Source organism: Zalophus californianus, chromosome 15, assembly GCF_009762305.2.
Source record: "Zalophus californianus isolate mZalCal1 chromosome 15, mZalCal1.pri.v2, whole genome shotgun sequence".
Lineage (NCBI taxonomy): Eukaryota > Metazoa > Chordata > Mammalia > Carnivora > Otariidae > Zalophus > Zalophus californianus.
In genome coordinates, this window is record NC_045609.1 from 31,669,210 (window position 1) to 31,694,553 (window position 25,344).

The 25,344-nt window shown below is 52.5% G+C and overlaps 1 protein-coding gene across 4 annotated transcripts in view; it reads left to right on the forward strand.

Moving 5' to 3' along the window:
- PALD1 (phosphatase domain containing paladin 1) overlaps positions 1 to 25,344 on the forward strand; it is a 103,710-nt gene that overhangs the window by 35,688 nt on the left and 42,678 nt on the right. The window contains exons 21-22 of one of the 4 annotated variants that reach the window (XM_027592592.2): positions 3,384 to 3,539; positions 22,347 to 22,757. In XM_027592592.2, the coding sequence (XP_027448393.1) occupies positions 3,384 to 3,539; positions 22,347 to 22,364 (174 nt within the window). In that variant the 3' untranslated portion in view covers positions 22,365 to 22,757. Of the gene's footprint in view, positions 1 to 3,383; positions 3,540 to 5,542; positions 7,296 to 22,346; positions 22,758 to 25,344 lie in introns of those variants that run through there. The other 3 variants (XM_027592575.2, XM_027592582.2, XM_027592567.2) reach the window with 3 other exon arrangements.

Below are 25,344 nucleotides of genomic sequence, written 5' to 3' on the forward strand. Positions count from 1 at the left end.
CTCTAGGAGACATTTTAGGATCTAACACTCCACTCTGGATGTGACATGCTCAGCCTGGCATGTGGTGTGTGGTAGACCCTGGACATACCTGGGGAGGGGCATCAGCCCTGCCTCGGTGGGTCTCTTCCACGTGGCCCAGCAAAGGGCGGAGCTTCAAGAGGGCCACCGCTGGCGACGCCGGGCCCACGTGGGTGCCGGCTGACCGCTGGCCTGAGAGAGCTGAAGTGCCCAGCGCCCTGGCCACCTTTCTTAGCCCCTTCTATTTTAGGGCTCAGTCCCAATGGATGAGGAAGCCTTGTCCAGCTTCACCACAGCTAATGACAGCCTGGCCTGCCAGGCCATTTAAAAACAGCTCCACTATTTTTATCAACAGGAGGAGGCTGGCCTATCCTCCTCTCCAGACAGTGCCCACATAGGCTGATTTTAAGGAAACCAGGGCCTTGATAGGAAGATGGGTCATTGTCTCAAGTCACAGACTATGATCATGCAAGATGTGCCCACGGAACCTTCTGGGGGGGTGTCAGGTGTCACCTTTACTTGCGGTCCGAATTTAGGGATAATTCTACCCTACGTTGCCAGTAGGGCTCAGAAGGAATCACCCAACCTCTCCACCCTGAATATTGCTCGGACGCAGTCCTCTCTGGTGTCTCTGGGAGCAGCAGGCCCCTGTCCCCATGGGAGCGGGGGCTTGGAGAAGACAGGGCTGAGGTGGCTGTACTGTAGGGCCAGCCCCAGAGCCGTGGGCTTTTCATGCCCAAAGGATGTTTCCTGAGCACTCTCTAATTGAAAGTAATTTAAAATGGTTCTTGTCTGGTGGAACTGTGAGTGATTTTCTCTCCTTCAATAAGCTCCAGGGATGGAGACGGGGAAGGCAGTGGGAGGGATGGGGTGGGGAGTGCCCTGTGCCGGGCAGCATGGAATGATCCTCCTCAGGGGGAGCGGAGTGGTGGTGGTGGTGTATTGGCCATACTTTGTCTCTAGGTAAAATTGTTTTTTTTTTTTTTTGGTCTACTGCCTAATTTCTAAACAAAACTGCATTTTTTTTTTTTTTTTTTTTGAGCACCTGGTTGGTTGATCCTTAAAACAAGAGGCACCCTGCTCTCCCTTGCTCCAGTCAGCTCCTGCAGCAGCTGGGGCCATTTCCACCCTCACCTCCACCAGAAGCCGTCGGTGGCCCCTTTGTCTGTAGGATCAGGGCCTGGCTGACCTTCCATACCCTCTTCTGGGCCCCGGTCGTCCCCCATTGCCTCCTCCTCTGCGCCCCCTCCCCTGTCATCTACCTTGGATACACCTCACCCTCCGGCCCCTTTCCTCCCCTTCTCAGGGTACCTTTCTGCCCCCCCAACCCACCTCAGATACCGCCGCCTCTTTGACGCCCTGCGTGGTCCGGCCGCCCCCCTCCCTGTCTTGATCCCCTGGTGTGGCTGCTCTGCCGCCGTCCGCTGCCGCCGCCCCAGCCCACGAGGGTCGCTGCAGGCGGAGCCTGTGCACGCGTCACCCCCGTGTTGTAGCTTTGTCTTCTGTGCCACGACTTGCTGTGGCCCTTCATGGTTTACGGGCGCTTCCTCGCACCTTAGGTATCTGAGCAGTCCTACCTCCAGAAACCTGGGAGCCAAGAGTTTCAATGGCAGCACCGAGCCTAGAGCCGTGTCTCGCAGGGAGTCAGGGCAGTGGCTGTGGGCCCCTCGCCCGTCCAAGGCCCCACCCCTGCCCACCTCCCGCCCCTGCCCCATCCCCAGTGCCCCTGAACTCCTTCCTACTGAGCGCTCACTCGCCCCTGGGAAGGCTGTTAGCTGAGGCAGCAGTGAGGGGAGGGGGAACCACAGGCCCTGCAGATGGTCCCACTCCGGCTCCTGGTTCTTGGGGCTGTGGGTCATGTCGTGTCAGGGGCGGGGTCCCGCCCTGGAGCCTTCCAGAGGAGACCCACTGGGCTGAGGTGTGCCGAGCAGGAAGGCTTTCAGCTGCGGCCCAGCTGTGGGGAGGCCGCCCTTCCTGTTTCCCCGGGGGCCTGGGGCTGGCTGTGCCCTCCGAGGATGTTCCTGGTGCCTGAGGGGACAGCCCCTGGGCTCTGTCTTCCTCCTGGTGCACAGAGAGCTGCTGTGGGTCCGGATGGACGCCTGGAGGGGGGTGAGGTGTGGCGTTCCCTCTCCCAGGCTTCCCCTCCAGGGCGGGCTGCACGTCCGTGGTGGGTCACAGGAGCAACTCAGGCATGACGGCAAGGACACGGCGCCACAGGGAAGCTGACTCTGTGTGCCTTGGGGTGCCCACCGATGCCCACGCTGAGAAGGCCTCAAGAAGACCCCATTTAAGTCCCCTTCCTCCTGAGCATTAGCCTCCTGTGAGTCTTCCGTTCAGAGGTCACTCCTGCCCCTGCACCTTCAATGACTCCGCTGAGCTAAAGCCACGGGGCTCCACCCTGGCTGCAGAGTCCCCGGGGAGCTTCTCAGGATCGCGTAGGCCTGTGTCTCACAGGCTCTGCTCTGATGGGTCTGGGCTGGGGCTCCGGCGTCCGCCTGCCGGGGTGGGAAGCTGGACTAGAGTGGAGCGTGGGCTTCCACAGTTGCCTGCCAGCCCAGTTCCCCTTCTTGTCCCTTCACACCCTCGATCCAGTCAGGCCAGTGCCTTCTGGGTCCCGCCTGCTGGTCCCCGTCCACACCTCTGTGCTGCCCCATGGGCTGCTTGCTCTCTCCACCCCAGCCCTGCCGGCCCACACGGCCCAGCCACATCCCACGCTCTCTGGGAAACCTATCTCCGGTCACGTGGTGTGGCAGTTCCTTCTCCCCCCAGCACGTGGCCTGGTGCCGTTCTTGGAAGGTGCTCAGGATGGCTTGTTGAAAGCACTGATGCCCCCCGACCCAACACACGCACCACCTCTTTCTCTCCTCAGCCTTTGTCTCTCTCATTGCCCCCCAGCCCTGGTGGCCTTTCTAGGATCTGTTCCAGCCTTGGGGAGGGTGGGGCCGGGGCCGGAGGGCTGGATTCACCCCCTTCTGCCCCTGATCCGGAGCTATTTGAGAAGTGGGCAAGGAGGTCCGTTAAGGACCAGTCGGGGTCAGAGGCCAAGATGGGGGTCCCCCTCCCAGGCAGAGACGCACTCACCTGCCTGGGAGCCACTGGAGGCCGCAGAGCCCAGGCCACGGGGGCCGAGGGGAGGCCGTGCTGCGTCCACCGTCAGAGCCCCGATGGCCTCACCTTGCCATCCATTGGCCTCCCGTGGAACCTGAGCCGGGGCCATGCCGTGGGCCTCGCTGTGCAAAGCCCTCCCGTCCCGGCCCCAATGCTGTGTGTCTGTGTGTCTGTGTGTCTGTGTGTGTGGTGTGTCCGTGCCTGGGGGTGGGGGGCGAGGCCCCACTGGACTCTCACCCTCTGCCGTCATCCTCCAGGCAAAAGCGGCCAAATCAGAGCTGGAGGCTGGGAGGTTGCGGCTGCGGAGCCTGCAGTACCTGGAGCGCTACGTGTACCTGGTGCTTTTCAACGCTTACCTCCACCTGGAGAAGGCTGACTCCTGGCACAGGCCCTTCAGCTCGTGGATGCGGCAGGTGAGAGGCCGCCCCGCGCAGCCCCCGCGGCCCCAGCAGCAGGCTCCCCCATGGGCAGAGCTGTCATTTGGCTCTATGGGAAGCTTCCACGATCAGGATTGTGTCTCGTTCAGCGTTGGGTGTCTGGCCTGGTGTCTGCACGTGGCCGGCCGTTGGGCAAAGTCGGAGGCATGAATCAGTGAGAACTGTTCCCCAAGGAACAGCACAGGGCAGTGTGCTAGGCACGGCCCTGCTCTGGGCATGCCCAGGGCTGAGGTGACCTGGGTGCTTCGTGCCCATTCTTGTGTTTCCTCCTCCCCTGTGCCCCGCGAGGGGCAGGATGGCTTGGTGGCCTGGCCCCTGCCACCTTCCAGCCATGACCTTGGACAGGTGGGCCCTTCCTTCTGGCTGTCCTCAGCATGAAGGCAGAGATCGTCTTGATGCCGTCTCTGCCACCTGAGAACGTCGTGGTGGGGATGCCACGAGATACATCTGGTGCCATGTGCTAGGCCCTGTGTGAGGTCTGCCTTGCGTGATGACTGGTACTCTCCCGTTGTACAGAGGAGACCGAGCACAGCCCGGGAAGTACTTGCTCAGGGTCAGCCGCGGAGCCGGTTGGCTGGCTCCAGCGCCCACCATGTCTGGCCCTAGGCGCCGCCCTCTCATTCCGCCTCCACTGTCCCTCTCTCTGCTTGGCCTCCCAGTTCCTCTGGTTCTTCCTCCGGCTTGTCTGGTTTTAGGGGCAAGCTGTTGCCTCGGCACCTCTAGGTCAGGAGAGAGACCTTCTTCCCCTCTTGGCAAAGTGGCCTATAATTATCCCCGCTCCAGGAGACAGGCCTCTCCTGGCCTTGCCAGCCTGCCCTGACAGTTCTCATCTGGATGGAGGTGGGACCTAGCACCCATGGGGCAGGTGGGCGGGAGAGTGCTCGGTGACCCCAGCGCTGGGCTCAGGTAGGTGTGCGGGTGGGGTCAGAGCTGCCAGGGAATAGAGGCAGCGGGCCACTGCACAGCCTAGTGGCTGCTGGGGGCTTGTGCTGAAGACAGCCTTAAGGGTGGTCCTTTCGAGGATGAGCGTTGAGTCAGGGGACCCAAGTCCACATTGGGGCCATCCTCTTGAGCAGGCCTGGACTTGGCTTGCTCTTTGGACCCCTGGGTGGGATGGAGGTCGTGGGGGACCTAGGACACTTCTGCTTGGGTTCCGCTTGGAGAGGACATTGGGGGAACCAGGGGCTGGGCAGGAGATTGAACCAGCTGAAACTAGGTGGTGCGTGTTGGGGGTTGTCTAGGAAGGAGAGAGCTCTTCCAGTTAGGAGTGTGGGCTCCCGCCTCAGGGTCCCTCACTCCCTCCTGGGGATGCATGGAGGGTGGGGGTGAAGGTTGCCTCGGGACCTCTGGTCTGAGTGGAGCCTACATCCTCCCCATCTCCTAGGACGGCGGAGAGAGAGGGGGGCTGGTCACTGAATGGGTCGTGTCTCCCAGGCCCTGGGCCACAGGGTTGTATGGAGAATGTCCAGGGAGGCCCCCGCCTGCCCACCTGAGGGGAGGCCTGTGGTAGACCTGCCTGGTCTACGGCCGGAACACACAGCCACGGGGTTGCTTGCTGGCTCCCACACCCACACCGCTTTCTCTAGCGCCCCATGGGGGCCCCGGCTGTAATGCCCAGAGCCACTGGGCCCATGACCCCTAGTGTCTCAGCGGGAACAGCAGGGCCGCGCGGGCAGAGGGCACTTGGCTTCCTGCGCCGCTCTCCTCTTCCTTACTTATCTGCTGGGTGCTTTCCGTGTTTCTGGAGCCCTCCAGCATCGTCCTGGAAGGTAGAGACAGTTGTCCCCGTGATGAGGAAGCTGAAGCTCGTGGTAGTGAAAACACAAACTTGCTCAGGTTGCTGAGCTGGTGGAAGGCAGTGCTGGGCCCCAGGCTCAGCTGTGTGATCTAGAGCCCGTCGAGGGGAGGAGGGCGTGGTGATGTGGAGGGGGTGGTTGGACCTGGATGACAGCCTCTCTCCCTGGGACTACGGCCCCCAGTTCTGCTGTCTCCCCCAGGTGGCATCGAAGGCCGGAGTCTATGAGATCCTCAACCAGCTGGGCTTCCCCGAGCTCGAGAGCGGGCAGGACCAGCCCTTCTCCAGGCTGCGCTGCCGGTGGCAGGAGCAGAGCCGCAGGCCCGAGCCCTCCACCGCTGGGGACTTCCTGTAGGATGGGCTCCCCCCCACCCCTGCCCGCCCCCTCCCCGCCCGCCCCCCTCCTACGGGGCTCCATGCAGGCTGAGGATGCTCCAGGTGCTCTTCACGGGGAGTGGTCCCGAGGAACCCAGGCCCCAGGAGAGACTGGGGCGGGGTTGGGACCCTGTTTTAAAAAGAGGTTTTTATAGGACAAGTAGTGCACAGTTACACTTGTGAACAACAGGCGTGTGTGCTTTGCAGACCGCGGACAGCTTCCAGGGAGCTCGGTCCCCAAGTAGCCGAGCAAAGCTACTCACTGCGGCCACGCGCACCCTCCTCGGCCACCTCACAGCGGTCCTGACAGCCTGGGGTGCGGAGCCGGTTTCCCGCTTGCTTTCTCTTGCTGCCCTCCCTGCTTGGCCTCTCCCCTAGTGCTGCCTGAGCACTGCCCTGGGGAGTGGACAGGGCTCTGGTGGATTTGTCACCTCAACGGCAGCTTCACCCAGTTTCCTTGCCTCTCGTGCCCCATCTCCAACCTGGAGACCCCGAGAAGCACGACAGCAGGGCCTGCTGGACCTGGCAGAGGCTCTGCCTCTCCTTCCTTCCCCTCCCCCTCCCCTGGGGCTGGCGGGACTGTGGAGGTCCCTGAGGAGCTAGAAGGGAGGAGTCCCTCTCGGGAGGAAGGAACTTCTAGAAGATGGATGCAGCCCTATGGAAGAGGTCTGCCCCGTTTCCCAGGGAGCCAGGGCAGGCAGTGCTGAGGAAGCCCAGGCTCCCAGCAGCGGGTCCTACCACACTTTCCCTGCCTTGGCTGCCCAGGTGGCCCCAGGTCCCCCTCTGCTGCAGCAGGAGTCCTGAGGACTGCTGGGGGGTGGGCTGAGTGAACAGTGGAGCATGTGAGTGGGCTAAGGGGGGTTCCAGGCCATCCTGGCTGAGGACCCCTGAGCTTCCCTCCAGAGGGAGCAGAGGGGCCAAGGGTTGGGGAGCGGGAGGCCTCAGGAGCAGCTCTGTCCCCACCGTGGGAAGGCTGCTGGAAGGGCCGGCCCTGTGAAGGTGAGTTGTGCAGCTCTTCCTCTGGGGACCACTGTCCGCCGAAGCCCCGGGGGCTGACCGGTGTGGTGGCTGCCCCCCTGGGCCTGGCTCATGGCGGCCTGGGAGCCCTCCCTGGTTGGACGCATGCACTTCTGCAGAAAACCAGTGGACACGTCTCTGGTCTCAGGAGGAGAGGCTAGACTTGTTCACATCTACCTAGTAGTGGAAAATATTTGGCCGTCTTGGCTGAAATCTTCTGCAAAACTGCTGTATGTCTGTTCACTACCTTTTCGGATTTGTTTTTGTTTTTATTTTTGCATGAATTAAAAAGTTTTCATTTCTTTGCAGACAAGGTCTAGATGAGGGGTCACAGATCAGGCTGAACTGGGAGGGATCCTCTGTGTTCTCACGGTTGGCCCTGACTTTCAGCTGTGCTGGGACCATGGGCTGGTCACTTTGCCTCTCTGCCTCAGTTTCCCCATTTGTAAAATGGGAGAATAATACTTGCCTACCTACCTCACAGGGGTGTTGTGAGGACTCATTTGTGACTTTATTTTGTACAGAGCTTTTGAGCATTAAAAATGGCTAAATGTGAAGTGTGCCTGCCTGCTGATGTCTGTAGTATGTTCTAGAACTGATGTGAGCTGTGGTCCTGGCTCCTTCAGAGTAGTGGTGGGTGGGCAAGGTGAGTTGAAAGCACTGATTCTTAGAGAAGGTAGGTTTTTCCAGACATTCCTCTCCTTCCTTCACATCCTGCATGCATGACCATCTCACTTTGGATGCCTGGGGCTGTCATGCTGATCCCCTCCTTGAAGAAAGCCACACAATAGGCTAATTCATGCTTTAGTGTGAAGGACTGTTGTGTTCAGGGACATGGAGCAAAATGGAATTTCAGGGGTTATGACGGAGGACAGACTTCAGCCTCTACTTCTTTCTCTCACTCCCGCAGGCTTCGCTTGGCCCCTTCCGGCCCCCAAATACTTGGACACAATGGCATAGAGTGGTTGGCGTGTCAAGAGGCAGTGAGGAGAGTGAGGCAGAGGGCATAGACCCCAGGCTCCTCCCCATGCTCTCCCAGCGTTAGGGGAATGAGCCCCTCTGGGTTGTATTTCTGAGGTCAGCTTGAACCCAGAACCCCGTGGGCTAGGGGTGGTGGTCTTCTCAGCCTGGGAGGGAAGGCCTCCTGGGGTTATTTCCCAGCACGGCAGAGTCCAAGGATGCTCCCTGTGGCTTCTGAACGTGAATGTAGAGACATGCATAGTGGTGTGTGTGTGTGTGCACGCGCGCATGCGTGGGCAGTTCTCGGCCTGGGGGTATGCAGGAGAGGATGGTGTGTTCACGGGTGTGTCCCCTCAGGCTCCCTGGGCCTGTCCCGCCTGTGGGAGGGCATCTGGCAGTTGCATGGACGGTGCTGGCTCCCAGGTCAGCAGCTCCTCTGGTGCAGGGCATCTGAAGACTCTGTTCGCTGAGTGAAGACATGCGAAACCTTCGAACAGCCCCTAATGCATTGTAAGCATGAGGTCAGTTTTAGCCAACTTCGCAAAGTCTCTCCGCCAGCCCTTTTGGGGTGCTCAGGAGTAGTCCCCTCACTTATTCCATGTCTGGTCACCGCTGTGGGGGCATCCCTGCGCCTTCCAGAACTTCAGACATCATGGAGGCTCTCCCGCACTCAAGTGCCCGGGCTGGGAGGTGTCATTTGGGTTAGGACCTGGGGTCTGCGTTTACTTGCAGTCGAGGAGCCCGACGAGGTCACTTGGTTGAGCTGCCACCCTATTTTCCCACTGCCCGCTGGGGGCCTGTCACCTAGGCCAGTGGCCTCGATATGCCTGGCTCCCACTCCCGTACCCTGCGTTCTTTCCCAAAGGCTTCTGGTTCTTCTGGGGGTCCTGCCACGCCAGTTTGCCCCAGTGCCCAAGCCAGACGGGCCTTTGCTGGGACCCTGCCTGCCTTAAGGGTGTAAGCGTGGGTGCTAATGAGCACATGCGGGCTTCTGTATATAAGGGTGACTGTGGAAGGTGGAGATGCCTGTATGTGGGCTGTGGGCAGTGATTCAGCAGTCACACACAGGGCTGTGACAGGGACAGCCCACCTTCCAGAGCCCGTGGTATTTCGGGGAAGAGAATGAACAAGTCATTCGCACTGGGTATGGTGAGAACTGGGATGCCGCGGGCTGCCCGTAGACAGGAGCAGTGAGGTTGAATACCAGGTCCAGAGTTCAGACTGGGGCCCTAGCTTCCATTGCTCCCTTCTTCTTCTTTTTTTTTTTTAATTTTTTATTGTTATGTTAATCACCATACATTACATCATTAGTTTTTGATGTAGTGTTCCATGATTCATTGTTTGTGCATAACACCCAGTGCTCCACACAGTACGTGCCCTCTTTAATACCCATCACCGGGCTAACCCATCCCCCCACCCCCCTCCCCTCTAGAACCCTCAGTTTGTTTTTCAGAGTCCATTGTCTCTCATGGTTCGTCTCCCCCTCCAACTTACTCCCCTTCATTCTTCCCCTCCTGCTATCTTCTTCTTTTTCTTTTTTCTTAACATATGTTGCATTATTTGTTTCAGAAGTACAGATCTGTGATTCATCAGTCTTGCACAATTCACAGCGCTCACCATAGCACATACCCTCCCCAATGTCTATCACCCAGCCACCCCATCCCTCCCACCCCCCACCACTCAGCAACCCTCAGTTTGTTTCCTGAGATTAAGAAGTCCTCATATCAGTGAGGTCATAGGATACATGTCTTTCTCTGATTGACTTATTTCACTCAGCGTAACACCCTCCAGTTCCATCCACGTCGTTGCAAATGGCAAGATCTCATTCCTTTTGATGGCTGCATAATACTCCGTTGTGTATATATACCACATCTTCTTTATCCATTCATCTGTCGATGGGCATCTTGGCTCTTTCCACAGTTTGGCTATTGTGGACATTGCTGCTATAAACATAGGGGTGCACGTACCCCTTCGGATCCCTACATTTGTATCTTAGGGGTCAATACCCAGTAGTGCAATTGCTGGATCGTAGGGTAGCTCTATTTTCAACTGTTTGAGGAACCTCCAGACTGTTTTCCCCTAGGGGTTGCACCAGCTTGCATTCCCACCAACAGTGTGGGAGGGTTCCCCTTTCTCCGCATCCCCGCCAACATCTGTCGTTTCCTGACTTGTTAATTTTAGCCATTCTGACTGGTGTGAGGTGGTGTCTCATTGAGGTTTTGATTTGGATTTCCCTGATGCCGAGCGATGTTGAGCACTTTTTCATGTGTCTGTTGGCCATTTGGATGTCTTCTTTGGAAAAATGTCTGTTCAGGTCTTCTGCCCATTTCTTGATTGGATTATTTGTTCTTTGGGTGTTGAGTTTGATAAGTTCTTTATAGATTTTGGATACTAGCCCTTTATCTGATATGTCATTTGCAAATATTTTCTCCCATTCTGTCGGCTGTCTTTTGGTTTTGTGGACTGTTTCTTTTGCTGTGCAAAAGCTTTTTATCTTGATGAAATCCCAATAGTTCATTTTCCCCTTGCTTCCCTTGCCTTTGGCGATGTTTCTAGGAAGAAGTTGCTGCGGCTGAGGTCGAAGAGGTTGCTGCCTGTGTTCTCCTTTAGGATTTGGATGGACTCCTGTCTCACGTTTAGGTCTTTCAACCATTTGGAGTCTATTTTTGTGTGTGCTGCAAGGAAATGGTCCAGTTTCATTCTTCTGCATGTGGCTGTCCAATTTTCCCAACACCATTTGTTGAAGAGACTGTCTTTTTTCCATTGGACATTCTTTCCTGCTTTGTCAAAGATGAGTTGACCCTAAAGTTGAGGTTCCCTTTCTGGGCTCTCGATTCTGTTCCATTGATCTATGTTTCTGTTTTTGTGCCAGTTACCATACTGTCTTGATGATGACAGCTTTGTAATAGAGCTGGAAGTCCGGAATTGTGATGCCGCCAGCTTTGCTTTGCTTTTTCAACGTTCCTCTGGCTATTCGGGGTCTCTTCTGGTTCCATACAAATTTTAGGATTCTTTGTTCCATTTCTTTGAAAAAAGTGGATGGTATTTTGATGGGGATTGCATTGAATGTGTAGATTGCTCTAGGTAGCATTGACATCTTCACAATGTTTGTTCTTCCAATCCATGAGCATGGAACGTTTTTCCATTTCTTTGTGTCTTCTTCAATTTCTTTCATGAGTATTTTATAGTTTTCTGAGTGCAGATCCTTTGCCTCTTTGGTTAAATTTATTCCTAGGTATCTTATGGTTTTGGGTGCAATTGTAAATGGGATCGACTCCTTGATTTGTCTCTCTTCTGTCTTGTTGTTGGTGTATAGGAATGCCACTGATTTCTGTGCATTGATTTTATATCCTGCTACTTTACTGAATTCCTGTATGAGTTCTAGCAGTTTTGGGGTGGAGTCTTTTGGGTTTTCCACATACAGTATCATATCATCTGCAAAGAGTGAGAGTTTGACTTCTTCCTTGCTGATTTGGATGCCTTTGATTTCCTTTTGTTGTCTGATTGCTGTGGCTTGGACTTCTAATACTATGTTGAATAGCAGTGGTGAGAGTGGACATCCCTGCCGCGTTCTTGACCTTAGGGGAAAAGCTCTCAGCTTTTCCCCATTGAGAACGATATTCGCTGTAGGTTTTTCATAGACGGCTTTTATGATATTGAGGTATGTACCCTCTATCCCTATACTCTGAAGAGTTTTGATCAAGAAAGGATGCTGTACTTTGTCAAATGCTTTCTCTGCATCTACTGAGAGGATCATATGATTCTTGTTCTTTCTTTTGTTAATGTATTGTATCACGTTGATTGATTTGCGAATGTTGAACCAACCTTGCAGCCCAGGGACAAATCCCACTTGGTCATGGTGAATAATCCTTTTAATGTACTGTTGGATCCTGTTGGCTAGTATTTTGGTGAGAATTTTTGCATCCATGTTCATCAAGGATATTGGTCTGTAATTCTCCTTTTTGATGGGGTCTTTGTCTGGTTTGGGGATCAAGGTAATGGTGGCCTCCTAAAATGAGTTTGGAAGTTTTCCTTCCATTTCTATTTTTTTTGGAACAGTTTCAGGAGAATAGGTATTAATTCTTCTTTAAATGTCTGATAGAATTCCCCTGGGAAGCCATCTGGCCCTGGGCTTTTGTTTGTTGGGAGATTTTTGATGACTGCTTCAATTTCCTTAGTGGTTATAGGTCTGTTCAGGTTTTCTATTTCTTCCTGGTTCAATTTTGGTAGTTGATACATCTCTAGGAATGCACCCATTTCTTCCAGGTTATCTAATTTGCTGGCATAGAGTTGCTCATAATATGTTCTTATAATTGTTCTTATTTCTTTGGTGTTGGTTGTGATCTCTCCTCTTTCATTCATGATTTTGTGGATTTGGGTCATTTCTCTTTTCTTTTTGATAAGTCTGGTCAGGCGTTTATCCATCTTGTTAATTCTTTCAAAGAACCAGCTCCTAGTTTCGTTGACCTGTTCTACTGTTCTTTTGGTTTCTATTTCATTGATTTCTGCTCTGATCTTTATGATTTCTCTTCTCCTGCTGGGTTTAGGGTTTATTTGCTGTTCTTTCTCCAGCTCCTTTAGGTGTAGGGTTAGGTTGTGTATTTGAGACCTTTCTTGTTTCTTGAGAAAGGCTTGTATTGCTATATACTTTCCTCTCAGGACTGCCTTTGCTGTATCCCAAAGATTTTGAACAGTTGTGTTTTCATTTTCATTGGTTTCCATGAATTTGTTTAATTCTTCTTTAATTTCCTGGTTGACCCATTCATTCTTTAGTAGGATGCTCTTTAGCCTCCATGTATTTGAGTTCTTTCCGACTTTCCTCTTGTGATTGAGTTCTAGTTTCAAAGCACTGTGGTCTGAAAATATGCAGGGAATGATCCCAATCTTTTGGTACCGGCTGAGACCTGATTTGTGACCTAGGATGTGATCAATTCTGGAGAATATTCCATGGGCACTAGAGAAGAATGTGTATTCCGTTGCTTTGGGATGGAATGTTCTGAATATGTCTGTGAAGTCCATTTGGTCCAGTGTGTCATTTAAAGCCTTTATTTCCTTGTTGATCTTTTGCTTAGATGATCTGTCCATTTCAGTGAGGGGGGTGTTAAAGTCCCCCACTATTATTGTATTGTTGTCTATGTGTTTCTTCGCTTTTGTTATTAATTGCCTTATATAATTGGCTGCTCCCATGTTAGGGGCATAAATATTTACAATTGTTAGCTCTTCTTGTTGGATAGACCCTTTAAGTAGGATATAGTGTCCTTCTTCATCTCTTATTACAGTCTTTGTTTTAAAATCTAATTTGTCTGATATAAGGATTGTGACCCCAGCTTTCTTTTGGTGTCCATTAGCATGGTTAATCGTTTTCCACCCCCTCACTTTCAATCTGGGGGTGTCTTTGGGTCTAAAATGAGTCTCTTGCAGACAGCCTATTGATGGGTCTTGTTTTTTAATCCAATCTGATAGCCTGTGTCTTTTGATTGGGGCATTTCGCCCATTTACATTCAGGGTAACTATTGAAAGGTATGAATTTAGTGCCATTGTATTGCCTGTAAGGTGACTGTTACTGTATATTGTCTGTGTTCCTTTCTGATCTATGCTGCTTTTAGGCTGTCTCTTTGCTTAGAGGACCCCTTTCAATATTTCTTGTAGGGCTGGTTTTGTGTTTGCAAATTCCTTTAGTTTTTGTTTGTCCTGGAAGCTTTTTATCTCTCCTTCTATTTTCCATGACGGCCAGCTGGATATAGTATTCTTGGCTGCATATTTTTCTCGTTTAGTGCTCTCAAGATATCATGCCAGTCCTTTCTGGCCTGCCAGGTCTCTGTGGATAGGTCTGTTGCCAGTCTAATATTTCTACCATTGTAGGTTACAGATCTCTTCTCCCGAGCTGCTTTCAGGATTTTCTCTTTGTCTCTGAGACTCGTAAGTTTTACTATTAGATGTCAGGGTGTTGACCTATTTTTATTGATTTTGAGAGGGGTTCTCTGTGCCTCCTGGATTTTGATGCCTGTTTCCTTCCCCACATTAGGGAAGTTCTCTGCTATAATTTGCTCCAATATACCTTCTGCCCCTCTCTCTCTTTCTTCTTGTTCTGGGATCCCAATTATTCTAATGTTGTTTCGTCTTATCGTATCGCTTATCTCTCGAATTCTGCCCTCGTGATACTGTAGTTCTTTATCTCTCTTTTTCTCAGCTTCTTTATTTTCCATCATTTGGTCTTCTATATTGCTGATTCTCTCTTCTGCCTCATTTATCCTAGCAGTTAGTGCCCCCATTTTTGATTGCACCTCATTAATAGCCTTTTTGATTTCCACTTGGTTAGATTTTAGTTCTTTTATTTCTCCAGAAAGGGTTTCTCTAATAACTTCCACGCTTTTTTCAAGTCCAGCTAGTATCTTTAAAGTCATGATTCTGAACTTTAGGTCCGACATCGTACTAATGTCAGTATTGAGTAGGTCCCTGGCTGACGGTACTACCTCTTGTTCTTTTTGGTGAGGTGATTTTTTTCGTCTTGTCATTTTGTCCAGAGGAGAATAGATGAATGAGAGAACAAAATGCTAACAGGTTAACAACGTCCCCAGCAAATATACTCTATACAAATCAGAAAGGACCTGAAACCAGGGGAAAAGAAAGGAAAAGAAAGAAAAACGAAAGAAAAAAAAAGATAAAAACAAAAACAGAACAATACGAAAAAAAACAGAATATGATCAAACATGATCAGGCTAGTGCATAGATCAGTGCCACACACTAGATTTTGGGCGTATTTTGGTCTGTTAGAAAAAAGTGCCTCCTAAAATTTTAAAGGAAGAAGGACTTATATATGTACAAAATAAGGGTTGATACAATGAAGGGATGGAAGATGACTGTAAAGATGAAAATTATAAAAGATTTTATAAAAGGAATTGATAAGATAAGAAGTTGTTTGAAAAAAGAAAGAAGATTTAAAAAAAAAGAAAAAAAGGGAGAGAATGTGATCAGGCAGGAGACTAGAACAAAGCCATACACTAGTGATTTAGGGTATATTTTGATCTGTTAGAAGAAACTGTATCTCAAAATTTTAAAGAGAGAACAACTTATATATATATGCCAAAAATAAGTGTAACTACTATGAAGGGATAAAATATGACTCTAAAAATGAAAAATAAAAAATGTTTTTTTTAAAAAAAGGGATTGATAAGATGTTGGTTGAAAAAGGGAAAAAGAAAAATAAAAAAAAAACAGTTAAAAAAATTAACTTTGAAAAACTAATGAATCATGGTAAAAAAGCCATGAATTCTATGTGCAGTATTCCCCTAGCGCTGGAGTTCTCCCGTTCTCCTTGATAGGTAGACTTGGTCTTGGCTTGCTGGCTGTTCGTGCTGATCTTCTGGGGGAGGGGCCTGTTGCCGTGGTTCCAAAATGTCTTTGCGGGAGGCGGAATTGCCCCGCCCTTGTCGGTCCGGGCTAAGCAAGCTGGTCGGGTTTGCTCTCAGGAGCTTTTGTTCCCTGCAAGCTCTCGGTACAGCTTTGGAGGACCAGGGTGAAAATGGTGGCCTCCCAATCTCCGCCCAGAGGAGCCGAGAACTCGGGGCCCCGCTCCTCAGTGCGGCCCCCAGAGAAAAGCAGTCAATCACTCCCGTCTCCCCGGTCTCCGGCCGCACTCCGTGCTCACCTGGCCTGTGACCGAGCGTTTCTATCTCTGGCACCCGACCCAGTGTGGAGTCTCCAAACGCAGCAGATCCCTGCGGTGCGCTCCCGCGCCGCTCCTCCCCGGGGGAGGAAGGGGAGTCTCCCCGGCTCTGCTGCTTGTTGGGTCCCTGCTGGAGGAGCAGTGGCCCGACTGGGCCGTGGATCACAGTTTATGGCCACCCCGAGCTGAGAGCCTGTGCCTCGGCTCCGTCTCTGCAGCCGGCTTCCCCGCTCCGATGCCTGGGAGCTCTGCCGCACTCAGGCACCCCCGGTCTTTCTGTGACCCCGAGGATCCTGAGACCACACTGTCCCACGAGGGTTCCACCCCCAGCTTAGCCACTGGAGCGACGTCCCTCCGCGGAGCCGACTTCTAAAAGTTCCTATTTTGTGCTCCGCGGCTCCATCACTTGCCAGAAGAGGCTGATGGAGGCCCCCTACCCCGCCGTCTATCCTCCGGAATATCGCCTCGGATTCACTTCTCCGCACGTCCTACCTTCCAGTAAGTGGTCGCTTCTCTGTTCAGAGAGTTGTTGCTACTCTCCTCTTCGATCTCCTCTTGAGTTCATAGGTGTTCAGAATGGTTTGATCCCTATTCAGCTGAATTCCTGAGCCCAGACGAAATCCAGGTCTCCTACTCCTCCGCCATCTTGCTCCGCCCCCCCTCCATTGCTCCCTTCTGATGGAGCTTCTAGAACAAGGAAACACTGAGGGTATGGACCCTGGGGGCATGGAGCCCAGGGACATGTAGGCCTGGAGTCAGACCTCCTCACCCTTGGACCCCCAGGGCTCAAATGTTCTGAGTTCTTCTTGACCCCGCTTACCCTCCCAGCCTTGACCAGACTCCAGGAACTGGTCATATTCTGTGGAAGGGGGACCCCCAGAGGGCCTTTGTCATCTCTGCTTGTCCCAAGAACCAGTTTAGGATAAGCTGGAGCAATGGAGAGCCCACCCAGATGTTGCCTGACAGATCTTCCCACCGTGTCCTGTCTGGGGACCCCCAGCTTCTCCTGTAGAATCAGCACTGTTAGATCTTTACCTCGGCTTCTCCTTACAAAAGGCTGTTTATCTTTTATTCCCATAAGTAAGGCATGATCAGCAGCTCGTTATGAAAATTCAACCAGTATTGTCACTCCCCCCAGCTCCTACCCCCACTCCCACCCTCTGGCTAGAGAAGGCCCCCATGTCACTAGAGAAGCCCATGACGGCTGGGCCTTTCTCCTGGCAGTGCTGTCCCTGGCTGTGGCATTCCCTGCCCATTTGTCTGGCCACAGCTGAGACACACACCCCTCTCTGCTCCGGCGGCAAGAATGGTTTCAGCATGTGTCCCCTGGCCGTTGAGATCGTGGGTGACTCACCTTGTCTGAGTCTCCAGTTCCTCAACTGTAAAGGAGATTAAAATACTTATTTTGTAGAGAAAGATCAAAGTTAAGGTCGGGTGCCCAGTGCTGTGCCCTACTTTCGGCAGGAATTCCCGCAGGAATCGTCTTTGTTCTGATAAGCTTGTTATTCTAAGACCCGGAGCAAAGGAGTCCAGCGGAGGTGTCACCAAAGTAGTGACAGGGACCCACCGGAGGCTCCCTGAAAGTCAGGGAAGCTTGAGCCAGTAGGCGAGTAATGGCAGGGAGTTGGAGGCCAGAGTGTCCAGGAGGCAGAGCTCATCCACGTCTCTTCCCTCCTAGAGGAGCCAGTATGAGGGACGAAGGCACTCCTCAGTGTCTCACACAGCTGTTTTCTTAGGAAAGCCATGCTGACTTCTCTAACACCCAGAGCAGGTGCAGGGCAGCGCGGCATTGGGGGTGGTGGGTAGCAGGCCAGGGAGAGGCCTTGGGAAGGGCTGACTTGGTGGTGTCCCAGAGGAAGCCAGCAGCGGCGGAGCCCTGGGGAGCTGACTGGAGGGCGATTAAGTTTGTTGCAGTTGGATTAGGGCAGACAACCCTGCTTCCAGAAAATTTCCCTGCCTCTGGGTGGCCCAGGAGACAGCTGCGTTGGGTCAGGAAGCTTCAGGGGCCACTAGAGCTGGGCACTTCCTGCCCATTGCAGTGTCTCTCCCAACTGGCAGCTTACCGTGGGTCTTCCCCACCATGCTCGGCCCCAGAGCTCCTCAAGCCACACGGCCATGGGGGGCCCTTCCTTCCCTCTCTCTCTTTCCCCAACTATCAGCCTGCATCATGGTCTGAAGGCCCTCCCTGCCTTCTGCCGCCTCCCCCTTCCTCCTTCACGGTGGGTTCCCCAAATAAATCTCTCATACATCTAATCCCATCTTGGTGTCCGTCACTCTGAGGACCTGGATGACACCCCCTCACTCTTGTCTTGGCCTCTCTGAGCAGCTACTTTGTCCTGCTTCCTGGGGAAGGTCCACCTTCTCTGGCACTGCTCGGGGGAAAATGACCCCCTGTCTCCAGCTCCACCTGTTCTTCATTGCCCTGCCCTCCGTCTCAAGGGAGGGGCCGCTGGTCCTGTGGACTGTGGACCGCGGCCAGGACACCGTTGTTCACGCTTACCTGTGGATAGAGGGGTGGAAAAGACGGGGGGACAAAAGGAGTTGATACCCCCAGATGTGCATATGGCGGTGAGAACCTCTGATTGTTTTCTAAATAAAGGGAATCCCCACTTGCAAGGTCTTTGAACCGCACCTCCAGAGTGTGTGCTCTAGAAACGTCCCCCTTGCAGTCCTGAAGAGCAGTTCATGCCTGAGTGTGCTCTTCTCTCTAGCCAGCACTGCCTGTTACATTTTTAAAAAGTTCTTGCCATTTTGTGGCTCAAAATAGATCTCATACTTGGTTAATTTTGTATTTCTTTGAAATTGATAGTAAGGTTGAACTTTATTTCATGTTTATCGGCCATTTGTATTTTCTCTTTTATGAACTGTCTGTGTGTTCTTTGTTGACTTTCTTCTTGTCTTTTCCGTCTCGATTTGTAAAGATGGTAACGCTTGCTTTCCCACGTACGTTGCATTATTTTTAGCTGTAAAATGTCATCAGACACACACGTTCCCTTAGAGCCTGTCCTCTCCACCCTTCTATGCCCTCAGTCCACACTGTAGCCAAGCGGTTCTCAGATCAATAGCCTGTGCTTATTTTATTATGTTCTGTATGAGAGTGCTTACTTTGTCAGGGGCTGTATTTGGCTTTGTTTATTGTCCTCATCCCATTCAACAGCCCAACAATACCACGGGGCAGTATTATGGCCCCATTTTATAGATAGGGACACTGAGGCCTGGAGAGTGACTCCAAGCCCTTGCTCATTTCATTGCTGGAGCCAGCAATACTGGGATCCTCTTTGACATTTCCAAGGTTCAGAATCCTTCTGGAAGAGTGCCCTAGCTCTCTCTGCTTGGGTGGTGGTGGGGTTGAGGGGGACGGAATGATTTCTTTGAAAACCCTCCCTCAAGGTCTTGTGGTTCTCGGACTCGATGCTGTTCAAAACCCTACGTGCTTTCAAGAGGTTCCCCTCAACACCCACAAGAAATGCTTGTTTCCCATGAGTCATAGTGACATATTTTCTAAGACCTGGGCCTTTCAAATTTGACTTCATACCTCCTCTTAGTGGATTCTTTCCTTTTCCTACCGTCTCCTCACGTCACCCATGCACAAAGCCTATGGGACAGCGTGTCTACGCACTCCCAAAGTAACTGTCATTCTTGTCATTCTTTCTTTGAACTAGGTGAGGCCGTCTTCTGGGCTGAATTAAACACCAACGGTTTATAACAATACCCACTTCCCCCTTCTCACTCTGACATTTGAGGTCACCAGTCTTTTTACCTTTTTCCAATCTGATGAGGAAAAAAAATGTAGTCTTATTTTTATCTTAATATGACTTTTCCAATTACTACTGAGATGGAACATCTTTTCGTATGTTTATTGACCCTTTGGATTTATTCTCTTATGGGTTTATTTTTCTACCAGGTTGTCTTTCTTAAATTAATAGGCATAAATGTTTAATACAATCTGTTTAATTCTTAGGTAGCTAGATGTAGAGCCAATTCTTTCATCCAGTCTATCTGGTCTTATAACTATTTTATTTATTTATTTATTTAAAAAATATTTTATTTATTCATTTGAGAGAGAGCATGAGAGAGCACAAGCCAGGGGGAGGGAGAAGCAGACTCCCCGCTGAGCGGGGAGCCTGATGTGGGGCTCGATCCCGGGACCCTGAGATCATGACCTGGGCCGAAGGCAGGCACCCCTGGGCATAAACTTTCATTTCTTTTGCTAGATACCTAGGAGGAGAGTGACTTACACGTGAGGTGTATGTTGAACTGTTTAAGAAATTGCCAAGCTCTTTTCCAAACAGTGTGCGGGTTCCAGTGCCTCTACATCTTTACCAACACTTGGTATTGGCAGTCTCTTTAACTTTAGCCGTTCTGATAAGTATGTAGTGGATCTGTTCCAAACCCCACCCCCAGTCACATTTTATATGTTTCAGATTTCCATTTCATTCTTTTTTGGGTTGAATAAGCCTCAATCTCTTTGAAGATCTTCTTATTTGAGGGCCGACTCAGTTAGCCCTGTTTCCTTGGACGTTAGTTCTTTAGTGAGTGGGGGGCTTGTCTTTTGTGTTGTTGGTTTTCGTCCGTGGTTGGTGAGTTTGGGTTGTGCACTCATCTTTGTCTTGAGATTTCAGACTATCCTGTTTGTAAGGTCTGTGCCTACTCGGTGCAGCCTGAGCTGGCAGCTCCGGGGGAGGGATGGGACATGCTGATGCCCGTGTGGGCCAGTGGCTGACCTTCCGGCAGGGGTGCCCCCTTGTGCCAGGTGTATATCGGCCCCAGGGTGCTGCCCGAAGTGCCCCACTCCCTGCTGCTACTGAGGGAACCCTCTCCTGCTACCTTGACTTGACCCAGGCTCCTTAGGGGGCCCAGGGAGAGTCAGACTCTCCAGCTGCCTCTGCTGGAATGCTCCAAGCCATGCCACAATGGGGGCCCAGGCTTCCTCCTCCTCCCTGGGTTGGCATCTCTGAGCCAAAGCTTCCTGAAAACGGGTTCCGCCTCTCACAGAGGGCGTTTACCTACACGGCTTGTGGGCTGCCAAGCCCCCTGCCTGGCCCATCCCACTGGTCTTCTGTCTCTCAGGGACTCATCACAGTTTCCGACCTCTTTTTCAGAACTGGCATAGAATTTTAAAGCTATACACTTTTTATGATATTTGAGGGACTTTGGGTTGGAAAAGGGAAATCAGAGCATATCTTTAATCTTAATTTTTAAGATTTTTAAAGTTTATTTGAGAGAGAGCGAGTACAAGCAGGGGGAGGGGCAGAGGGAGAAGTAGAATCCCCGCTGAGCAGGGAGCCCGATGCGGGGCTCGATCCCGGGACCCTGGGATCATGACCTGAGCCGAAGGCGGATGCTCAACCGACTGAGCCACCCAGGTGCCCCTAATCTTAATTTTTACATACAAATAGTTTACACTGTGTGCTGGGCCCTGCGACAGTTAGGGTCCCGGCAGAGAATGAACGGCAGCCTTAGCTTGGATTGTGATGGGAACCGAATGTGAGGACCATTTGCAGAGGCGGGGGCCGGGTGAATGGGACCAGCTAGGACTGGTGGGGCGCCCCGGACCTAGTACAGGGGCGAGTGGTAACCGCCCATGGACCCGAAGGAGCAAGGGACAGCGTAGCCCTCCCTGAGCCCACTACACGTATCTTCAGGGGGTGTTGGGGACCATCTGCCAGGAACTGAGTTGTTGGAACAGCCATGACCCGAGCAACATCACGGAGCACAGGGCTGGTGGAGGTAGGGGAGAGGCCCGACCTCTCTCTCCTCTCATCCGCTGATCTGTCAGTGCCTCCCTTTGACTGGAGTAGGTCCCAGCACCATGGTCTAGGGGACCGGGGTCCAGAGATGGGGAGTGGGGGGAGAGAGGAGCAGAGAATAACCAGCACAGCCCTCTTCCAGGCCCTGCATGGACACCGTCCCTCCAGTAGCTCCAGGACAGCTCAAGGAGGACACCAGGCAACTTGGGTCTAGTGACTCTGTGCAAGTGCTATTGTGTGTGCCCTTGTCTCTGTCCCCCGCTAACACGTGAACTGCTTAAGGGAAGGGCCGTGTGAGATTGGGCTCCTGTCTCCTTCCAGACCCCGGGGTCTGGAAGGGCTCGGCACATGGGAGGTGACCAGCAGCGTCTGATGCTTCAGGACTTCGCAGGGCGATTGGTGTTTGTGAGGCCAGGTAGAAGGGGACGGTCACCGATGGGGAGCCTGTGGTGGCTTCCGCACCTCAGATCAGGGCGCTGTGCATATTCTTTCACCAAAGCCTCGCAGGTCAGGTTGAGGCAGGGGGTTCCGTTTTTAATTTGCAGACTAAGAGAGGTTTCACCATTTGCCCAAGGCTCCACGCGCATCCCCGAGGGAGCTGGGACTGACGTCATCAAGCTGCCCTCAGAGTGCCTGCTGGTAACAGTTGACTGCTGCTTCCTCCACAGACTGGAGGCTACCTGGGGCTGGGGACTGTGGCTGATGCATTTCCAATTATCCAAGACCTAGCAAGTTGCAGGTGTAGTAACTCTTCTTTTTGAAAGAAAGAATGAATGAAACTTCGGCGAATATTTTCTGACTATTGGAACTCACTACTGGAAATCCCTTCACTACTGGAATATGGTCTCTGAGGGAGCTTGTACTTCACAACGGACCTCTTCACGTAGCAGATGGGGGATCTGAGGCTGGAGGGCCATGCCTTAGCCAAGGTCGTGCAGGGAGCCAAGGCACAGCCAGCATGCTGACTCCCTGCCCAGGGTTCTTTCTTTTCCCTTCTTTTTTTTTTTTTTTAATTTTATTTATTTATTTGAGAGAGAGAATGAGAGAGAGAGAGAGCACATGAGAGGGGGGAGGGTCAGAGGGAGAAGCAGACTCCCCGCTGAGCAGGGAGCCCGATGCGGGACTCGATCCCGGGACTCCAGGATCATGACCTGAGCTGAAGGCAGTCGCTCAACCAACTGAGCCACCCAGGCGCCCCTTTCTTTTCCCTTCTTTTCCAGATCCACTGGAGCATCTAAATTGATACCAATCACTAACCCACAGCCTGAAGCCCCAAAGAAACCGCATTTCCTAAGAACCTCCTTGAGTCTGTGGGTGCCTAACCAGGCACGTGCTGATGGAACTTTCCTCCTTTCTCCTTCACTGAGAGTTTCAGGGCTTCCGAGGTTTGAGGTTGCATGTAAAAGTGTGTTTATACACTTTTCTCAGGAGAGGGTCCAGAGTTTACATCAGGCTCTCAAAGCAAACACAAAAACTGTGACCCCCCCCAAAGTGTAGGGGGCCTCCCTTTTGTGTTCTCTCCACTGGTTCCCCAACATTTTCAGTGCGGTGACAAGAGAACTTTCAAAAGAATATTAGGATGCAAAATTTTGCAAAGTAAGCCCATTAAAAAGAAATTCACCACTGTCACAACACTATCATATCATAAAAGGACATTTTAACCTCCCAAACCAAGGACAAATTCTTGGGGTGGGGCACAGTGACAGGTCCTCTAGTAGATAAAGGGGCGGCTGTAACACGCTGTCTCTGTTCTTATTTTGCTCCTTTGTCCTTGACGGAAAATGTCAGTGTGGACCTGCCTTTGGAAGCCTTGCTCTGCACCTTCCATGCAGAGAAGCATCTGCTTAGGGCTTGTGTCCTAGAAGCTGCAGACGGTTCTGAAAAGCACCTGCCGGAGCTGGCTGAACACGGGCTCTGCTGAGTTCCTGGGGGGTGTTTCCTGCATGGCGGGTGCCAGTGGTGCTTTCCTGGGCTTTCCAGATGGGCACGAAAACACAGGTGTGTTTATGACTTTCACAGAGGGAGGTTCTGACCTTGTCCCTGGGGCTCAATTTCCTCTCAAGGGTTTTGAGGGAGAATCTGAAGAATGCAGGCTCCAAGTGGCTAAAGAAACCTGCTGCCCCTAACCTTCTTGGAAGGGCAACCCTGGTGGGGGAGGGGGGCAGGAAAGTGCGGGGAGAGGAGGTGCTGGCCATACGTGATGAGCCCCCCTTCTGGTTGCCTGGGTCCCTCCCTCCCTCCTGCGCGAGGCTGCTGCAGTCTAGACAGGCCCTTGTCCCTCCTGCCTTGGATTCCCGGTCAGGCCAGCGTCAGCACACTGGCTGGCGGTCTCCCCCGCTGGGCCCCTTCTCTCCTTGGCTGAGGACAAGCAGGGGGACCTGGCTTTACACAGAGATTTTTCTAGGGAAGCTTTGCTGAGGAGGAAAGTTGCCCCCCCACCCCGCCCCAGGAATGGGTTTCTGGGAGGGGAGGTGAGAGCCGTGGGCTGCGGACGGGGGCCCTTATGTCCCCATAAGTGGGCAGAGTCTCCATGAGTGAGTCCTGAGCCAATGGGCACTGTTGGGCACCGAATATGTGCCTGATACATTGCCCCAGCCTCTCTTTCTGCATCTCTAAAATGGAGTGCATGATGCTCCCCTGCCCCAGAGACCCTCTTTGAGGTCCCCACCTGTCTGTGGGATCAGCAGCAGGACAGGCCCTCACCCATGAGCAGGGCCCCTTTCCGATGCTGCTGTACGTGGCTTGTTTGTAGCTGCTTCCAGGTGAGGTCCTTTCCAGCCGAAGCACACGTGTGATTTAGCTGTTAGTCTGGCCAGGTGATGCATGAGCGGCTGGGTACTTGCCGGAGAAGGCAGTTGCTCAAGGTCACTTAGCAAGTAAAGGCAGAGCCCACTACACACAACTGGTCCAGGAGGGCTTGGGGAATGCTCCTTGCTCCCGATGGCAAGCATAAAGGCCCTTTTGCCCAGTCTTGCTATACGACGAAGACAATAAATGTTTTTTAGAAATAGGTGGGGGACATAATTAGGGAAGGAAGAAACGACCAGATGGTCTATATCACTGAAGCTTTTCAAGGAAAGCCCTAGTATCATTTTTAGATATGCTACGGATGCTAGCCAAGAATAAGCTCCCGTGTGCCTGGGCTGGGTCCCTGTAGCACCTGCTTCTCCAGTAGGTACCAGATCGGAGTCACAAGGTGTTACTCAGAGTTTATAAGCCAATTTGCACGGTTTGCTTAATAAGCACATTTGCACAGTTTAAATGGTTTCCAAAGGACTTGAAAGCACTTTGGGTTCTTCACAAAGTTCTAGAATTCCCTGCCATCTCATTTGACATGTGAATTGGTTCTGCAAACCGTATTTTTGTTTTGTTTTTGAAATCACGAACAGATGTTTTTGTTTAGACTGCTGGCTCCAGTTAAACACAGGCTTTTCTACTTCTCTGCCCAGCTTTGCTCTTTCAGGGGTGGGAAGGGAGGTTCTGGCCAGGCTGGAGTCCCGTCCCCAGGGCCCTCCCCTGAGCTGCCTCCAGCGACTGGCTGCTTCCTTTCCAGTCCCCTGTGGGGGATCGGGCGGCCATCCGGAAGGAAGGGAGTGAGCTTCCCGGGCCAGTCTGCAAGGCCTCGAACCAGCGCTTGTCCTATCCTGCCTGCGGGGTCCTTGCCTACCGGCGGAGGAGGTCAAAGTGACAGAGAGAAGGAGGGTCCGCATGCCTAACACCGGGCCCCACCCAGAGAGATGCTCAGCAAATGCGTGCTCCCTGCTATTCCTTTAAGCTTCCTGGAATTCCCAATCCAGCCTTCCCTACCCTCTTCTGGTCCAGAGGGTATGGCTCAGGGAGTGCCCCTAGTTCTGGCGCCTGGAGAGCGCTCTGTAGCCTGTAGGAATCATTTACAAATGCCAAGGAGAGCAGAGGGGGTGGCCAGGGTCTTAGAGAACCTTGCAGTGCAGGATGGACCAGGGCAGAGGGAATGGGGAGCCAGAGGGAAAGCCAGAACCGATGGGAGCAAAGGAGAGATTTAGGGGGGTGGGCACCGCCTCAGGTCCGCGGCAGCCGAGGGGCTGATGCCCAGGGAAGGCAGACTGGGAGGGTAGGCCTGGGCGCAGGTACAGGACATGTACTCTGGACCACTGGCAGCACCGTCCCTGGTTCAAACCTCACCCTTCCCAGCATCGTGGACAAGTTACCACACCTTCCTTAGCTTCAGTTTCCTTATCT